The sequence below is a fragment of the Trachurus japonicus genome, chromosome 8 (assembly GCF_045865225.1).
Source record: "Trachurus japonicus isolate A0001 chromosome 8, Traja_1.0".
In the NCBI taxonomy this organism is placed as follows: domain Eukaryota; kingdom Metazoa; phylum Chordata; class Actinopteri; order Carangiformes; family Carangidae; genus Trachurus; species Trachurus japonicus.
This window is the reverse complement of record NC_140914.1, coordinates 10050919-10069240: the sequence shown is the minus strand read 5'-3', so window position 1 is coordinate 10069240 and position 18322 is coordinate 10050919. Positions and strand designations below refer to the sequence as shown.

Below are 18322 nucleotides of genomic sequence, written 5' to 3'. Positions count from 1 at the left end.
ATGAATTATGTTGATGAAATATCCAATAATTCATCTATGAAATTCATTACATAATGTTGTTTAGAAACGCATACTACACTCTACCTCTCAACATGTATTGTATTCATAACACATACATGATACATATTCTACATTTACATGATGGAGGCTTTTTTTTAATTTTTTTTACATGTTTATACATAAACCATATCGCTGTATCTGGGTTTCATATCAAGGAAAAGATCTGGACCAGGTTTGATATGTAAAACTTAAAAAAGGGGAAACTTCAATTGCTTTATTATAACCCAGATATTTAGACCTAATCCCATTTCTGTTCCATACCCTTCATCTTCCCTGGATGGAAAAAAAAAAAAATCCCCCCACATAATGAGACACCGCTACACTGTAATAGCAGCAGTGGAAAAGTTAAGTTTTGGAATCGTCTGCTGCATCCGATATGGAAATATGTAAAAATGCAGAATCAGCAACAATAATACGTCGTTAATGAACGAGACAAGCCTTTCAAAACCTTTTCTATGAAGGAAAGGGTTGTAACATATGGACATAAGACTGAATATATTGAAAAATGGTTGTTGTGCTTTTGAAATCCAGATATCGCCAACATCTATGTATGTTTTTGGTTGCTTGTGCAGCTGTCTAATAGCTGGTGTATCTGATGTATCCTGGGAAATTTGGTTAGTGTGTATTGGGAAAATACCGGTACCCTCTTTTAGTTTTATCCTTATGTACTGTTTAAGGTTGTTATAAGGTTGTAAACCTATGTACACAATGTTGTAAACCTTTGTATGGTAAACCCCTGGAATGCATGTCTAGTATTTCGACAGTCAACAACCCCCCGTGTGTCACAAATATACAGTTTCATTTTTTCCACTTTTTCCTAGAACAGCTTTGTTTGTTACTGAAACATGAGTTGGGAACTATTTTCAGCTGCGTATTAATCCACATGTGGTGGTCAGGTGAATATTTCTGACAGCAGGTAGGTGTGTGTGTTCACAGAGATGAAGGAACATACCAGAGCAGCAGTGATGATGTGTTTTTAATAGCTTTTGGAAACAATGGAGCTCGACGGCTCAGAGGAATAAACTGTGTCAGGAAACAGCAGTGAGATGAATTCATTGATGGTTTTTTGGTCTTATTTTGAAAAGACTTGTTGTTTCCTGTCAGTGACTTCTACTTTAAAAGCCTCTTACAGTGTGTGGATGTCTCTGCCTCCAGAGCTGCTCTGTGTCTGACGCTCTTGTTCACTAATTAATTTATAAACCTCGCTGTGAGCGAACGACACGCACACACACACACAGACACACACACAGTCGTCTTTGTTGTTATAATCCAGTCGTATCTGACATTAAAGCCGTTACCTCTCGTGGATAAACTCAGCCATCTCTTTCTGCATCTGTTTGCCCTTCAGCTGCTTCTGCAGGAGGACCTCGAAGCCGGCCACCGACGTGGTCCCCTGGGGGTCCTTCTTGTCGGTCTGAGGATGAAGAGGAGAATATTTGTCTTATTTCTTGTCAAAATGTCTAATTTCTAGTCAAAACTAATCTCTTTCCACTTTAAATAAGACTCAACACCTAAAAATTAACTTGTTTTTAGATCATTTTCACTTGTTTCAAACAAATTTTCACCTGAAATAAGTAGAAAAATCTGCCAGGAAAGTTTTTTGTGCCTGTAATACGAAAGAAAAACTTGCTCCACTAAAAGATTTTTCTACTTATTTTAAGTGAAGATATGCTTGAAAGAAGTAAAAAGTGTCTAAAAACAAGCTACTTTTTAAATGTGATGAGTCTTATTTTAAGTATAATGAGATTTGTTTTGACTAGAAATGACATTTTGACTAGAAATAAGACAAATATTCTTGGTAAGATTTTGAGTTTTTGCAGTGCATCACTCAAAGACAGCAGTGGACAGTTACACAGACACAGAGACGACCGTCCGACCGGTGGTGGCGTCACGTCTCTGTGGTGTTTATGTTTCGCAGCGTGTAGGTTTGTGAGAATGGGCTCCTGCACGGTGGTGAGTCACACACTATGAGCGTGAATGTGTGACTCACACACTCGCATGTCAACGAGGGCATGCGTCGGCGTGTGTGTGTTTGTGTACGACGTCAATCACTTGACGGGTGGATGTGTGTGGCGTTTGTGAGCACGGAAATGTCAAACAGGATTTTAGGTCGATGCGACGCGCGGCGCCGTGTCTTGTTTTTGCGACAGGAGTGATGTGCGTCTCCACGTGGAGCAGCAGAGGTGCCAGGTTTGTTTCACTGCAGCTGGTTCCATCATGAGCGACACAACACACACACACACACACAAGACACGACACGACAGGGGAACAACAGCAACAACAACAACAAGACAGGAGGAGGAAGCAGCATCGTATTTCAGTCAATGACGCAGGACAAAAGGTTTGTCAATTCAAACCCAATTTAGGATGGAAATGTATGGAAACAGAAGATTACAGGAACCTCCAGGGAAACATTATTAGACGCGGGAGGATCATTGTGTTTGCAGAGAAGCCGGTCGTTCGGTCGATCGATCGATCGGCTTTTCCACCTGTGATCCTCCTCCGACATGAGAGCTAATGGCATCTTTTTGTCAAACGAGGAGAGGAGCGTTTGTTGGATCAGGACAAAGCGTATTGACCATCTGTGTCATGTTTTAGTTTCATAATCTAATTCAAGCACTTATCTTTCTACTGCTGGACGCTTTTTACCAGCACTGATACTCTCTAAAGGTCAATAACAACTGTTGACGGGAATCTGCCAGAGGCTTTGAGTTGTGTAGGTGGTCGGTTGAACCCAACACATGAATATATGATATGACTGTTAGAAAGAAGAGCCTCGGTTTCTGCACCGTTAATCACAGCGCAGTCGAAAGCACAATCACAAAAGCTGCAATTTAGTTTTGATAAAAGGTAAAATGTCATTGTCAGCACAGTAAGTGTTGTGTTGCTGCTACAAAGACGCCCCTGGACAACAAATCATATTCTCAGCATGTAAAGGTTGTTTGATTGGTACAAGACACTAACAAATAACTAATACTCAATTTTATATTATATCATATTATTATGTGAAAATGAAAAACAAAATGATCACACCAATTGAAATAACAATCTACAAACTTGCCCATATAATCACAATATGATGGGGTTTTATTATTATTATTATTATTATGTTTTTTTACATATTGTGTAGCCTTAGATTAAACACACAACTTGATCATCTGTTATAGATGTGGCTTATTGGATTTCGATTGATTAGCTGATCTTTATATTTCTGTGCGGCCAAATTAACAGGTCTATTAATTGATTAGTTGACTGAAGGAAACATATTTACTGGTTTTTATCAGTCTAATAATCAACATTTTTAAAAAAGAAAAGTACAAATCTTATAACATTGATGTTCTTTTTTATATACACTGAACAAAAAATATGAACACAACACTTTTGTTTTTGCTCCCATTTTTCACGAGATGAACTCAAAGATCCAACAGAAAAGAGAGAAAAGGCCTATTTCCCTCAAATATTGTTCAAAAATGTGTTAGTGAGCACTTCTTGAGATAATCCATCCACCTCACAGGACAAGATGCTGATTAGACAGCATGAATATTGCATTAGGCTGGCCATAATAAAAGACCACTATAAAATGTGCACTTTTACTGTATTGGGTGGTCTGGGGGGGGGGTCAGTATCTGGTGTGACCACCTTTTGCCTCACGCAGTGCAACACATCTCCTTCACATAGGTTGTTGATTGTGGCCTGTGGAGAGTTGGTCCACTCCTCTTTAATGGCTGTGCAAAGTTGCTGGATATCGGCAGGAACTGGAACACGGTGTCGTATCAACAATCAACAACCTGATTCAGCTCATGAAAAATGAGAGCAAAAACAATTTTTGTTCAGTGTAAATAAAAAAGTCTGTAGTGACATCTACTGCAGTTTATTTATAATAAGTAACTAATTCTAGGTCTAGAGTTGAATTTAGATTTGTTTTTTAAATGTCATGATGGAGAACTTTCTTCTCCAAATGAATTGATGAGGCTTCAGATGAGATGAAGGATTAAATGTTCCTTTACAGGCTGAGAAAGAAAAATCTTGTGCAAGATGAGCGACGGAAGGCATTTTGAGATGATACGACTTTTTGAAGGGTAAAAACGATGACATGTGTGAGTGGAGGCTCTGCAGTATAAAAAACCTCTTTCAAAATCCCACTGACATTTGTTAACGACGCTAATTAGCATAAACCGAGTCTTGGAACGGCGCCTCTCTCAACATTAGGTCACATGACTCAGTTCATCTGTTTAGATCCAGGGCTGTTCTGTTTATTTGTTTGCTTCACAAATCTAAGTCGTTTGTTCCATGTTTCACAATTTCCCATGAACATTTGCAGCCTAATGCAGCATCGTATTACATCATGTCACTTGAGACGTTTTGGTAAAGAGGATTCCCATGGCGACGACTTGCGTGCACCCGCGTCATCTCATCTGACACCTCGAGCCTGTTGCGTGATGACAGATTGTGATTGTGTACGAGTTGGAGAAAAAAAACACATTTAATGTGGGTTTAATTACACTGAGCGATGAGCGTTGGCCGCCGTGACGACCCTCTTGGATGTCGGATCTGCAGAATCGGCTGCTTTCGCTTCTTTTGTTTAGTTTGGTTCTTAAGTCTCTGGCGTTAACTGTGGCATTTATCATCATTAGACGAGCGGAGCGGCGGGTTTGACTACGTCAGCTGGAGCTTCAGTGTGTTCGGTGTTTGAGCAGGACCGACTCACCCAGAAGTAGTCGCAGTAGCTCCATTCGTTGGGTTTGAGGAGCTGCTGCTCCGGACCTTCTCCAGGCAGAGGGAAAGTCACACAGTTGATCTGAAGCGAAGGAGGAGAGAAGAAACACAGAGATGTTTCTTTCTGCTGACAAACAACAGACACACAAAGACAACCGCACACACATAACACAAGAAAATATAGTACAAAAGGATGAAATATTATCTTTCAGGGAGAGTGAGGTAACAGGCCTGGGATTCATTTGGATGGTGCAGATGATGAGAGGGAAAAGGTCAGACATGAGTAAACATGTGAACGGCCGTCCAGAAGGTGACCCAACGGCCCTGAGGGGCGAGAGACACAGGGAGGAAACACACAGAGAAAGAGAGGAAAAAAGAGAGAGTGGGGGAGAGAAACCTCTTCTACAAACATCCCTCGAATTGAACAAATGAACTTTATCCTCCTGAGAATACGTGTTGTCACAGATAAACACACAGCACTCGGTCTGAACACAGACTCCATGGTCCAGAGCATCTTCAATTACTCTTGGGGGCTGCAATTATGTAATGTTCACCATCTGCGAGCCCTCCCCTCCTGGCACGGCCAGATACCCTCTGTGCCATGTCAGCCGCTGCTGCTGCTGCTGCACAACTACACGGGCATCCAGACAGCATGCCTCATCCACACAACACACACACACACACACACTGAAACACACTGAGTCACAGTGTTTACAGCTCCAGCTCGAGCGGCGCTGCCACACAGACCAAAGAAAAACAGGCAGCGTTTACCAGCTCGTTCAGCTGCTTCTTTATTTTCACTTTCACGTTTTCCTCTGAACAACAAAGTGTCGGAGCGGTGCCGGTGTTTGCTCAGGTCGGCGGTGACGCTTTACAAAGAAAACCGAAGGGAAGCAAAGACTTTAATAAGAGCAACGTAGTGAAACCAGAGGGATTTTTATATCACATCCTTTTCTATGAAATACAGTAATATTTAACTTTAAGACGCCTGAGGAGGGAATGAATGATGAATAAATAGTTCATAATGTAGTTGGAGACACTTGAGATGCCCTTATAGCTGTTTACAATTAAACAAAATATGTTTTTAGTGTCGAAATTCATTGTTTGCATCATTCAAAGGATGCAAACAATGAAAGTGTGACCCCCGAAGACACCATGGCTGAACTGAAATGACCTGGCCTGGTGAATGAAGGATTAGTCATTTATATCCTCAGCCACTGATTTATTCCTGTGATCTGCGAAAGATCAACCTGGACGTTTGTTTTGAGGAGCCTTTCCCCCCTGACGTCACGTTGATGTTGAGAAGCCGTGGAAAGGGTGAAATGGTTGACAAACCTGACCGATTTATGGCCACTTTTCTTCAACCGAATTAATAAATCGTTGAATTTGCGAGTCTGTGAAAGGATCGACAGTACATGTTGGAGGTGAGAGCAGCCAACACTGGAAACACTGGAGGCTGATGATGTCACACAGACGTGAAGTTTGCTGTTAACATAACTGTCAGAGTCAGTGTTGACTAGGAAACAAATATTATACAGTAGTTTCATGACCATCCTGCATCAATAATACAGTAATTTAACATTTGATTCTTTTTGAGAAATGAATTATCGATGCTAGCTCTACTTGACTTTAACGATTTCACAAAGCAAACGTTAACTTGCCCTGTAAAATGTGAGTTCATCACTTGTTAACTGATTTGCTCTGTTTTAAACTCATAAAAAAAGATGAAGAGTTATAATAATTACACTTTACCATGGTATCCGTAAAAACAAGCCGTAACACGATCTCTGTGAAGTGCTGAACTGACAACAACAACAGTTACTCAGATTACAGACATTTATAATAGTTATAACCTGGGACACACCGGCACAAACATCAACCTTTCTGCGACACATTTTGAGGTCGGTAAACTGAGTGTGACATGAGAGGAACATGGCCGCTGTGTGAATATGGACGATGATACTTAGACTTATTGCACTGCTGTGATGCAATGTCTTGAAACGTGGCTTCCAAAGGAACGTTGACCCTGAAGTGAGGCTCGGCATATGTGCTGCTTATAAATGCTAAACACTTAAATGTTACTAGTAAAAAATATGAGACATTTAAAATTCTCATGCATAAACCTGGTCTCCTGTAAATTACAAAAGCAAATAGAGGAGTTGACACTGAACCAAATTTACAGCGGTACAAACTCAGAGGAAATTGAAGTTTTTTTTTTCCACCTCGGCCACTTTTCTCTCCGCATAAACATTTTTGCAGCCGGAGCTGCAGCCACAAGTCTGAACCAGTTCTGCGGTGATGTGTGATTTATCCAAAAACAGATACAATCAGGAGACTGAGCATATTCAGACAGAGTGTAATTCATCAAGGTTGTGAGTCCTGCCCCAGACTGAGAGCGGTGATACCGAGGCTGATAATGAAATTGTAAGAGTCTTTTGATATAAGATTCAGTTTGTGTGTTTGAGTCTATACTGTACTCCACAGCTAGAAAACCAACACCGACCTGAGGATTTTCTGTGCACTCTGCAAAACTGATACGTCTGATTTATAAAAATATATACAGGATATGACTTCAATGAACAAAAACAGAGAGCATGAACCAATCCAGGTCACAGAGTAGAGATCTCCTCCATGTACCAAATCAGGTGACATGGCCTTTAGCATCTATGCACCTAAAGAGTGAAATAGTCGACTCTATCACATGATCTCAGAAATGCTCCGACGTTACGTTGTGCTCCTTCAAAGCCAAACTTAAGACTTTTCTGTTTAGCTGTGCATTTCCTTAAATGTCTTTGTGTGTGTGAATTTCTGTGTTTTAGTATCTATTGCTGTTTACTTTTTTAATATGTTGTTCTATCTCTATGTAAAGCACTGCTTCTGCATGATATGGTGCTATATAACTACATTTGAATTGAATGTTGAATGTAAAAAGGCCGAAGCTCCATCGACTACTCTGCGTTGACCTCTTCATTCTCTGCAGCTCTTCATCTGAATATTTGACTTGGGAAAAAAACGAAAAAAACAGATGAGTAATAGTCTCTCTTCTCTTACATAATCACTGAGATCCAGAGGAAACACTGATATGGCCACTTGCCAAACAAACGGGCACCGATACGATATAACAACAACCACGACGACGCTGATCTACATAAACAAAAGAAGCATTAACCGGCAGTTAACGGTGACGAAGGAGCCGTGGCGTGATTTACTCTGCGACCAGTCACTTTGTTCATTTTCTGCCCCAGAGATCATACTGATTGTCATGGGCACCAGATTTTCCATTACACTGGCTCCACATTTATCATGACTGTTGTTTATCTGCCTCTCACATCCTGCAGAAAATGAGACCATTTATCTCCAGGAAGCCTGTCCGACAAACTTACTTCTCCTTTATGGCTGCTTAGCGAGGCGCTCCGGGGCTGGAGTTGTGGGGCGAGTAAAATATTAATATAGATTACCTTTAATGACACAGTGAGCCATAAATCCCTTTTTGAGGGATCTGAGGCCGCTGTCGAGATGTTTCTGAAGTCGTTGGGATGCTGCAGCGGCCTGTGTTGCTGCGTTTGCATCCTTGTGTGTTGCAGTTTGGCAGAAAACAAAAAGATGTGAGCGTGAACGTGCGTCGTGTGTCGGGTGATTTGGGACATTTTGTTCTCACTCTGGATTCATAAACACGAGCTCATCATGAGGGTTTGATATCCCGGCTGCAGGCCGCTGTGGTTGTTTCATTACGCATTTCAATGTTTTATTTCTTTACTGCTCTTTTTTTTTTTTTTTTTTTTAACTTTGCTGAATACAGAGGAAAAAAAAAATCCTGACACAGTCGAAGAGCTAATGGCCCGTGAGACAGAAATGGTTTTGCAAACAAACAACTCAAACACTTCCTCTCTCTCTCTCTCTGAATATTTCAGGGAATGAGACTGTAGGATGCTCTGTCACTGTTGCTTAGCAACAAATTACTTTTGCTGTACGAGACCCCCCTCACTCCCCTCCACACACACACACACACACACACACACACACACACACACACACACACACACACACACACACACACACACACACACACACACAGACCTTCCCATAACAAAACAATCTCACACTTCCTCTCTATTGCCTTCTTCTCCCCTCATCTCTTCCTTCTCTTCCTCTCCGGCCAATCAAGGCTCCTCGTTTCGAGTCCCGCCAACGACGCTTTGACGAGCCGCTGTTCCCAGCATGCCTACACTGAGCGCAGGCAGCATAGCAACAAGTCAGACTGAATGAATGTTTAATAAGCTGAAAAAAAAAAAAAAAAACATTTTGAAGAGGCTGAATTTGGTCCGACTGGTTGCCGCGGGTGAAGGTGAAGACAAGGTGACACGGCGACGGTGGCGTCTCCTCTCCTCCTCCTCCTCCTCCTCCTCCTCCATTCGTTTCTCCTCTCTCCATCTGATGCCTGGTGAAGCCTCGTGAAGCGTCCTGGCTGCTGGGGTCCATTTTGCCAGCAGCCATGGATGTGTGCGTCTCCATGACAACTGTGGAGGGGGTTGTGTAACGTGAGGTGCATCACGGCGAACAAAAAGACACCTTTGTGGACTGACGTCACCCAACCACAACTGCAGATTCAATCTTTATCACCTGTATTTTTATTTATTTATTTATCTCTCTCTCTCTATATATATTATGTTATTTTATACTATTTCTTTTTTTCCTCCAGTTTCGCTCGCTGCAGCAGAACTGTTGAATATGCAGGATTTTTCCTTCCTTCTGCATTTTCACAGATCAGGACTTCTCTGCAGATATGAAATTAAATTAAACTACAAAGTAGAAAAATAAATGAATAAACCTCTCGCGCCTCAGCAGCAAATCTCCGAATGGTGAAACCCTTTGAAAAGGCCGAGCAATGAAAGCGGTGGAAATCATCATCATCATCATCATCATCATCATCATCATCACTGTTTTTTTTTCTCCTCTTCTTCCAAACAGTATGTCTTCACTGAATATCTGAATGGTCCGACCCCCCCCCCCCCCCCTCTATGCCACTGCCACCGTCTCCTATGCCAGTGTTTTCCATTTCAACACCCATTAATCAGTTGCTATTGCTTTTGTCACCATGGAAACTGGACTTGCTGCATCTCTCACAAGGTCTGAGAGGGGTTGGGGTGTATTTTTTTTCTTCTTCCACAATAGCCAGACTGACGGCTCCCGTGGCTGCAGCAGGTCAGAGAGAGAGACCACCGAGCGCAAAATCAGCCCCTCGCTGCCTGCGAGACACAAAACAGCCCTCTGTCTCTGTCTGTCTGCCCCTCAACGCCACCACAGGTTCGCCTCACCCCCCCTCTCCTCTCTGCTCTCCTCCCGCCACAGTCATCATTATGGACTAAGAGATTACATAACCACAGCTACTGTCTGGGCATCTTGAGACAAAGATACTGTACTCTTTACTGCTGCAGAACAGGTTTAATTCCTCCTCATCACAAGCTGATACTGAGGAGTTTGCAGCCTGAATCCTACTACAAACAGTGTGTGTGTGTGTGTGTGTGTGTGTGTGTGTGTGACCTGCACTGCCCTGCAAAATGTGGAGCCATTTGAGAAAGGAGGAAAAAAAAAGAAAAAAAAAAAGCTAAAAAGAGCGGGGGGGGATACCACAAAAAAACCACAAAGAGCAACAACTCGGTGCCAAAACCACTCAGAGATCTCCTCTCCATCTGACAGACAGAAGGCTGCGCTACTAAAAATACCGACCGACCGTCAGTCTGCAGGCGACTGGATCAGCTCAGGACTTTTCACTCACTTAAATGATAATTCAGCGTGATTGAAGGGAACCAGCGCCTCAGGAGCATAAAATTTATCTTTGGAGGAGCGTTAAATCAATATTATAGACAAGAGACCAAGTCGAGTCAGTGAGAGTAAAAAACGAGCGCAGGCAGGACTCCTGGACAGCTGCTGCTGCTGCTGCTGCTGCTGCTTCTTCATTCACACTAATGTGGTTTCCAATATGCAGGGAAACCCCCACGTTACTCCACCACCACGGTGCAACTACGGCCACGATGCCAACAGACGAGAGGAAAACAAAAGACCAGATGAGACGTGAACTTATCTGAACGTGAGGAGCTGAAGACACTCAAAAGAGATGAGGATGGAGAGGTAGAAGAAGTAGATGGAAGAGGAGGAAGAAGAGGAGGAAGAGGAGGATTAAGTTCCTTGGTACTCACAGTGATCTTGGTCTCCTTGACCTCCTTGATCTGCCTCTTGGCCGGTGAAACGGAGCCGGGGGGCTGCGGGGCGAGACAGGAGGGATCGTCAAAACTCTCCTCAGTGTCAAAGCTGGCTTCCATCATCATCCCTCTCACCTCCTCCTGCTTCTCTATTCTGGGAAAGCCTCACACGCTCTCTCTCTCTCCTTTCTCTCTCTCTCTCTCTCTCCGTTCACTCTCTCTCTCCGTCCACGCAAACCGAGGCTGCCTTCAGTCTCACAAGCCACGGAGTGAGTGGAGAAGAGTCGCTTTGCAGGGGGAGGGGAGGAGGGGAGAGAGTGGGGAGTGGGGGTGTGTAGTGGTGGGAAGGTAGCGCCAAGGGTTAGGAGGAGGAGGAGGAGGAGGAGGAGGAGGAGGAGGAGGAGGAGGAGGGGTGTGTGTGTGTGTGTGTGTTTGTAGGGAAGCGTGAGGAAGTCTAGCCTACGGTTGTAGCTGCTGTCACACGAGTTTTTTAAGGTTGAAGGCTGCGAGGAGACGGATGCTCCCTCACCCTGCGCCTCCTCACCTCCACCTTCAACTCCTCCTCTCGCTCCTCCGTGCACAAAGACAGAAGAAGGAGAAAGATCATGGAAATATATATATAAAAAAAGGGGGAATCAATGGAAGAATAAAAGGAAAGAGAGAAGGAGAATAAAACAGGAGAAGGAGGAGGATGAGGAGGAGGAGGAGGGGGATTTATTTACATGATCCTTGCCACACCTCCCTCCCCAGAGAGCGTGATAGTGGAGGAGGAGGAGGAGGTGGTAGCAGTGGTGGTGGTGGGGGTTGGTTTCATGGAAATGGCTGAATGATGATGTTTAAGTGACTAATTACGATTGGGAGGGAAACTGGAGAAGGGGGGAGGAGAGAGGGAGAGAGAGAGAGAGGGAGAGCAGGCAGCCAATGAGATGCAGCGTCTGGTTGTGTGTGTGTGTGTGTGTGTTGGAGAAAAAAAATGTATAAGTGTGTGTGTGTTTAAGGTGGAAAGGGTTAAAAAAAAAGGTGTGCTGAGGAGGCAAATTCAGGCGACAACGGCTGAAATATTTGTGTGTGCGTGTTTGTGGTGTTTACAGGCGGTTTGTGCAGCAGCTACCTCGTCATCATCATCATCATCTCTCATACGACAGAGCTTCGCCCGAGGCATCGAACCACCGCCGCAGCAGCGCTCACACCTTCTCACCACATCCACCTCCAACTACTAACATAACACCATCACACCCAGAACAAACCCGCCACCACCGCCTACATCCAAACGTTCGCTCACCTTCGCTGTACAGAACATGGCGGAGGTTCAGCTCCGACCACCGCGCTCCCAGGTCCAGGTCCCGGGGTTTTTCTCGATCCGTGAGGCCCCCGTTGCTCCCAGCGTGAGCCTCGACAGTCTTGGCTGGCCTCCTCCTTTTTTTTTTTGCACCAAAACCTGACAACCTCTGACACGTGGAGTCCAAAATCTCAATCGCCCATATGGCCCAAGTGTCTGTCCATCTCTACTCTCCAATGCGAACATGACACGATTATGCCCTCGTCTGACTCGCAATTAGTCACGTGGGTTGGCATGTAATCGATGTTGGCCCGGGTTCATCGGAGCTGCGGGAGCGGCCCTGCCCTCCTCGGCCGAGAGGAGAGCGGGCGTGCAGCTCTTCAGCTCTTCAGCTCATGGAAACACTGATATCACATCACATCACACTGCGACCTGAGAACACGGTTTATACGGGAGAGACGAGTGTGCAGCTTTGAAATTTCTCTCCACGGCTTCGACCAGGGATTGTTATCTTAAAGTATCGATTTCAAGCTCTTTGAGTTCAAGGTGGCATCTTGAAATCCTTTGCAATTTTTTTCACCAGTCAAAAACACGAAGATGTTTTGTCAAAAAACCCTCACACATGAAATTCTGAGACCAGGAAAGGTCCAGAAAATGTGCTTGAAATACAGGCTGTTATCAAGACTTCAAAGCTGTTGTCAATTTGAGACTGTCCTCACAAATCTCCAACGATCACAGAGAAGCGAAGATGGTTAGATGATGCGTTCACGATACAACAGATGTCTAGGAAAGCACTGTTCAGTTGCATGTCCCAACCATGAATCAACATTTGACCACTACTTAGCTATAATGACGTTTTCATTGTATGCATGACATCACAGATTCCAAAACCTTGATGAAATAGCCATTTTAATCAAAACCGACCACCGACGATAATGATATAACATCTCCTTGTAAGGCCGCCTTCAGTAAACATCTCTTTAACACATCCAGAAACATTGTTCAGTCGTGTTTGTCATTCAGGACAACGAAACTTCTCTTTTAGCTCCATATTTGGTCTCCACCACCTCCACCAAGGGACATATCTCATCTCCACATCTGCAGATCCAGCTGATGAATCTCTATAAGTCCATCAATACTTTCACCGCAGTGTTGTTGTCACATCTTAAAGCCTACTACAGTATTTGTTTTTTTAACATTGATCAGTAATACCCTGACAAATGTCAAACCTGTCGATATCAGAGCAGGAAACTGAGACGGGGGAACAATATATCCATCGTCGTCGTCTAATCTGGATGACTTGTCAGTCGATCAACAAATGAAACAATACATACAGCCGCTGACAGCTTCATCATCGCATGAGGCATCATAACTCTGAACCTTTGTGAACACACAGAGATTAGAGACTGTCGATATTTTACTTGCGTACCTGTTTGTTAGCGGTAGCTTTCCGTAAAGCAACATCCCGGGTCTCTGTGGGATGACCGGTCTTTGCACCTCCTGAAGACACAGCAAGAAACAAATCACAGACCACATGTCATTGATCAAAGTGACAGCTGGGTGCTTTGTTTTGTACGGTAACACAATATTAATGAGCAGACCTGGCTCGACAATTGACAAATCCAAGTCAATTACATCAGGGAAGTCATTTAGTAGTTTAGATCGTGTTTGTTTACAGGTCTTTGAAGGAAACAGTGCTTTTTTTTCCCTCTTGCTGGTTCTCATGTCGAGTTTGCAGCATGTACGTTCTCTTCTCAGATCCATAGACACTATACACACACATTGAATGAATGAATGTCATTAAAGTGAATGGCCCTGGGGGGTTCACAGCTCTGTGAGCAGTTTCTGTTGCAACGCCCCTGGTTTCATCCCTTACATGCCCTTAATGGTTCCTCCTCGCCTGTGATTCATGGGCTGTCCGCTCGCTGCATATCAACTCGCCCGTCTCCGGCTGAAGGTAAACACGTGCGCCTGGCGGAGTGTGACCCCCGAGGCTACGCATCACAGCCGTGGACGCCGGTCAGAGCAGGACCAGGCCCGAGTGTGTGTGTGTTGTGTGTTGAGTGTGTGTGTGTGTATGTATAGGGGGTGGGGCAAGAGGTGACTCTAAAAATAGAGATGGCACTCATGCTGCTCAAAGGGGCATTAAGGAAACTGTGACCTTCAGTGACCTCTGTTCGTGACCAGTGAAACGTTCCAGCCACAGGTCTCCCACACCGGACAGAGTTCACCACTTTGCAATATTTCACTTAAGTATTATTTAAGCTCTCTCAATCTGTTAATCTTATTGATCGATTTAATGATTTTAAACTGTTCTATCTAATTTGTACTGTGACTCACTGTCAAACTTTTCTCTTAAATCTCACCTTAATGTTGTAAAACCTTTAAATCTGCCTTTTTATCTTGTATTTTTATTGAGCATCCTTAGTTTTATCTTGTCCTGTAAAGCATTTTGTAACAAAAAAAAGTGTTGGATATAGAGGATCATGTAATTATTATGATGCAAATGAAGTCTTTTCATTTTCAATCAGGGCTGTCAATTGATAATTAATATGCAATCATGATTAATAGCACAATTGTTTAGCGTTAATCACAATTAAGCTCAAATTAATCAATGCACATTATTTACTGGTTTGAAATATAACTTCAAGTGATATTTATGCAAATATGCTGCCTTATGCTAATGTTACTTTATTATATATTAACCAAAAACAAAGACCCTCAAAAGCCCTGCAGCATTTTGCATTAAAAAAATATGCTCAAAATAATAACATTACTGCTCCATCCAAGAGACCGTTTAGCTTGCAAACTGATTCATTTACGTCACTTGATTCAAGCTGTGGGTTGAGCCGAAGGCCAATATGATGGGATAATGTTTTTATTGTGCGTCCAAAGAATAATAAAGCAAAACAAAGTCTTGTGTCGTATTTGCATTAATGTGTTATTACTGCATGTTTTATGCATGTTTGTGCAAAGGAAACCCAGTAGTTGTTTGTGCAAAACAATAAAAGGTGTGGATCTTTATTGGCACCACGGGGGCAGTTTTTACTGACAGCTGCTGTTTGTTGATGCAGGTGAGACTCAGCTGGTTCTGAGGAGGTGGTGAACACTTCACATCCAGGAGGCGGAGATCTGTTATATTACTGTTATGTTGCACCGAGCCCTCCTGGTCCCTGTCATCCACAATACACCCACTCCCTGACATACGAAGACAGCAGTCAGCTGTCAGCAGTGGGCACGGTGTGTAGAGAATGAAAGATTTAGAGATCACTACTGAAAGACGGAGCAGAAATATTACTGCGAATATGGATATATGTTGTTATAAAACGTCCGGGTTGATGCTGAGTTGAGTTTACAGTGTGCGTATTTGTGCTGCTGCGACACGTGTTCAGCTATTCAGCCTTATCTTATCCACATCCCTTTGGATGGTGCGTCATTATTTCTTCCTCTCTGAACCAGTCGTTCAAATCCCCGGTTTCCTGTCCAGAGGGCTGATGTGAGATCTCGACCTGGTCTTCATGAGACTCCTTCCCCCCCCCCTCTCTCTCTCTCTCTCTCTCAGGAGGAGAAGGAAGAGGATCACCCTTGTCTGGTTTAATGCTGACAAACTCCCCTGCAGCTGACTGCCTCCCTGCTCGTTCCTCCTCTAAGTGTGTTTAGGCCGCACGCCAGCGGAAAGAAGAAAACCATCTGTTATCTGCTGAGATGTTGTTAGCGGAGGATGCTGGCAGCGATGAAACATAACAAGCTACTCATTAAGAAAACCTAGGATTTCCTCCTGCAGCGCCACCTGAGGTTCACCACAAACGCAGCAGAGAAACGTATCAGTGGGGATTTGTTGAAAGATTTGGGGGGAAAATGTCAGTTATAAGTCCCGTGGAAACAGTGCGATCACTTGTTGTGTGTCAGATTCAGACGAGGGGATCTGGTCCCTGTGTAATAAGCAGATTAGTGCTGATGATGAGCAATTGCCAAAAGGGCCTCTGAGAGGAGAAAATGTTGAAACATTCAGTCCAAATGGGAAACAATCACCATAAAAGGAGGAATTTAGGCACTTAGAACAAAAACAATATCAATTCTCAGTTTCTGCAGATTTTCCTAGGGCTCAATCTGAACCTTTAAAAAGCACGTTTTCCCAGTTTAACCCTTGTGTGTGCAGCTTCCTTGGTGGTGGTTCCTGTTTTTGTTTCCTACATGTTGCTTCCGTCACAAACTGTGACCAAAAGATAAATAAATAGATAAATAAATAGATAGAAGGGAAGCGGAGGAGATAGCGGCTCGGTTTTTACCATATGGTGAGGAGTGGTGTCGTGCCAGCGGCCTCTGTGGGGCCTCCGCTGAAGAGGAAGAGGAGGAGGAGGAGGAGGAGGGATGTCGCCATGTTGTTTCTGGAACGACACAAAAATAAAGACAGCTGAAAAAAAACAACAACTTCTTTTTACATACTTCTGATAACAGAAACACAAACACTTTCTTTACATTGACTACAAGCAGATAACTCTTCAGACCAAATCTGTGTTATTGAATTATACACACTGTTACACTTACTGTATAAATGTCTGAGTTTTAACATGCTAGTGACGTGACAACTGTGGCTGATTGATCAATTTATCTATTAGATGATCAAAAAGACTGTTATCGGTTACCCTTTATAATAACTACACACCGTTAAGCATTAGTAAGTCATCATTAAATACTTAATTTATAAAAGAATTCTTCCTACACTGATTCTAATTTGTATATAATTTACACACACAGACGTAAATGTTTCACTCCGGATCCATAAACTCATCTATCATGTGTTGAATGATAATATAAATATAAAATATAAATCAAGTTATACATCAGTTATCAGAGTAAAAGTAAATGGTTAACAGACTATTTGATAGATAGATAGATAGATAGATAGATAGATAGATAGATAGATAGATAGATAGATAGATAGATAGATAGATAGATAGATAGATAGATAGATAGATAGATAGATAGATAGATAGATAGATAGATAGATAGATAGATAGATAGATAGATAGATAGATAGATAGATAGATAGATAGATAGATAGATAGATAGATAGATGTGGTTCAGCACTAAGAGGCTGTGAACAAACCAAACCCTTAATGGTTTGATCATCCTACAGACAATCAATGATCATTAAGTCCAGTTTTCCATTAGTGCACAGGAAATATCCAAATAACTTAAACATGTTGCACATTCCTGCTCCTCAGGGGATAAACCCTGCTCCCTTTCAGACACCATTATGTCCAAATCTTAACTGGGTAATGATGATAAAATGTGTTCCTGTGTCCGCAGTGGAAAAAAACCTTTTACCTCCCACAATTATGGCTTTAAGCGAACAGAATTATTTCTGTCTCTGCTCCAAACACAGGCTTCTACATCCACCTTTATTAACGGTCCATGGTTCAACACTATTTGACCTGTCAATTTGTGAGTATATTGAATGTTTTTACCATTATAAATCATCATAAAAGTAAACAAAACAGAAGCTGTGTAACCTTGTTGTTGCAACAGAAATAAGAGAAGTCACTCCAGGCGAGAGAAATATCTGATCTGTAAAGTTTATTTTCTGGAGAATAAAACAAAAGTCAGACCCTGATGGTGCATCAATGTAAAGCTCTTGTGGATGATTTTCTTACTTGCCTCGCGTACTTTAACCGTCCATCACACACAAACAATCACAAATCATTTCGTTCTGCAGAGCAGGAAGTCCTCAGCGCTGTAATGGCTGGCTGCGGGTGAATCAGTGTTCAGTCTGTGACACTGTGAGTCTTTAAGTGCAATCAAGCTGCTTCTTTCTAACAGAAATATTGGAGCGCGTGTCAGCAGAAAATGTTTTGGCAGCGCCGTTACTGTCGTGGCAGGAATCCACAAATCTAAATATGTGTGGACAGGAAGCAGAAATCAAAGAGGCCTAATGTTCTGTTCAAGTGCCGATGTTAAATAAGGAGCACAGTCACTAGATTACAGTGATGATGTGTTACTGTAAATCTGTGTGTGAGGAGTATTTGATTTCATGAAGACACCTGCACTGAGCGTTGGCCTCCAG

General features: G+C 42.9%; 1 protein-coding gene across 3 annotated transcripts in view; it reads right to left on the bottom strand.

The window, feature by feature from the left end:
- The window catches only part of gas7a (growth arrest-specific 7a), a 38257-nt gene that overhangs the window by 11909 nt on the left and 8026 nt on the right, over positions 1-18322 (bottom strand). For 2 of the 3 annotated variants that reach the window (XR_015036269.1, XM_085783673.1), the window contains exons 3-7: positions 16545-16643; positions 13685-13755; positions 10974-11036; positions 4769-4858; positions 1359-1474 (exon numbers count right to left, since the gene is read on the bottom strand). Coding sequence is in view for 2 of the 3 variants with exons in the window: in XM_085783673.1 (XP_085639799.1) it covers positions 1359-1474; positions 4769-4858; positions 10974-11036; positions 13685-13755; positions 16545-16643 (439 nt within the window). In the remaining variant the exon portion in view is untranslated. Of the gene's footprint in view, positions 1-1358; positions 1475-4768; positions 4859-10973; positions 11037-12258; positions 12518-13684; positions 13756-16544; positions 16644-18322 lie in introns of those variants that run through there. The other variant, XM_085783674.1, reaches the window with a different exon arrangement.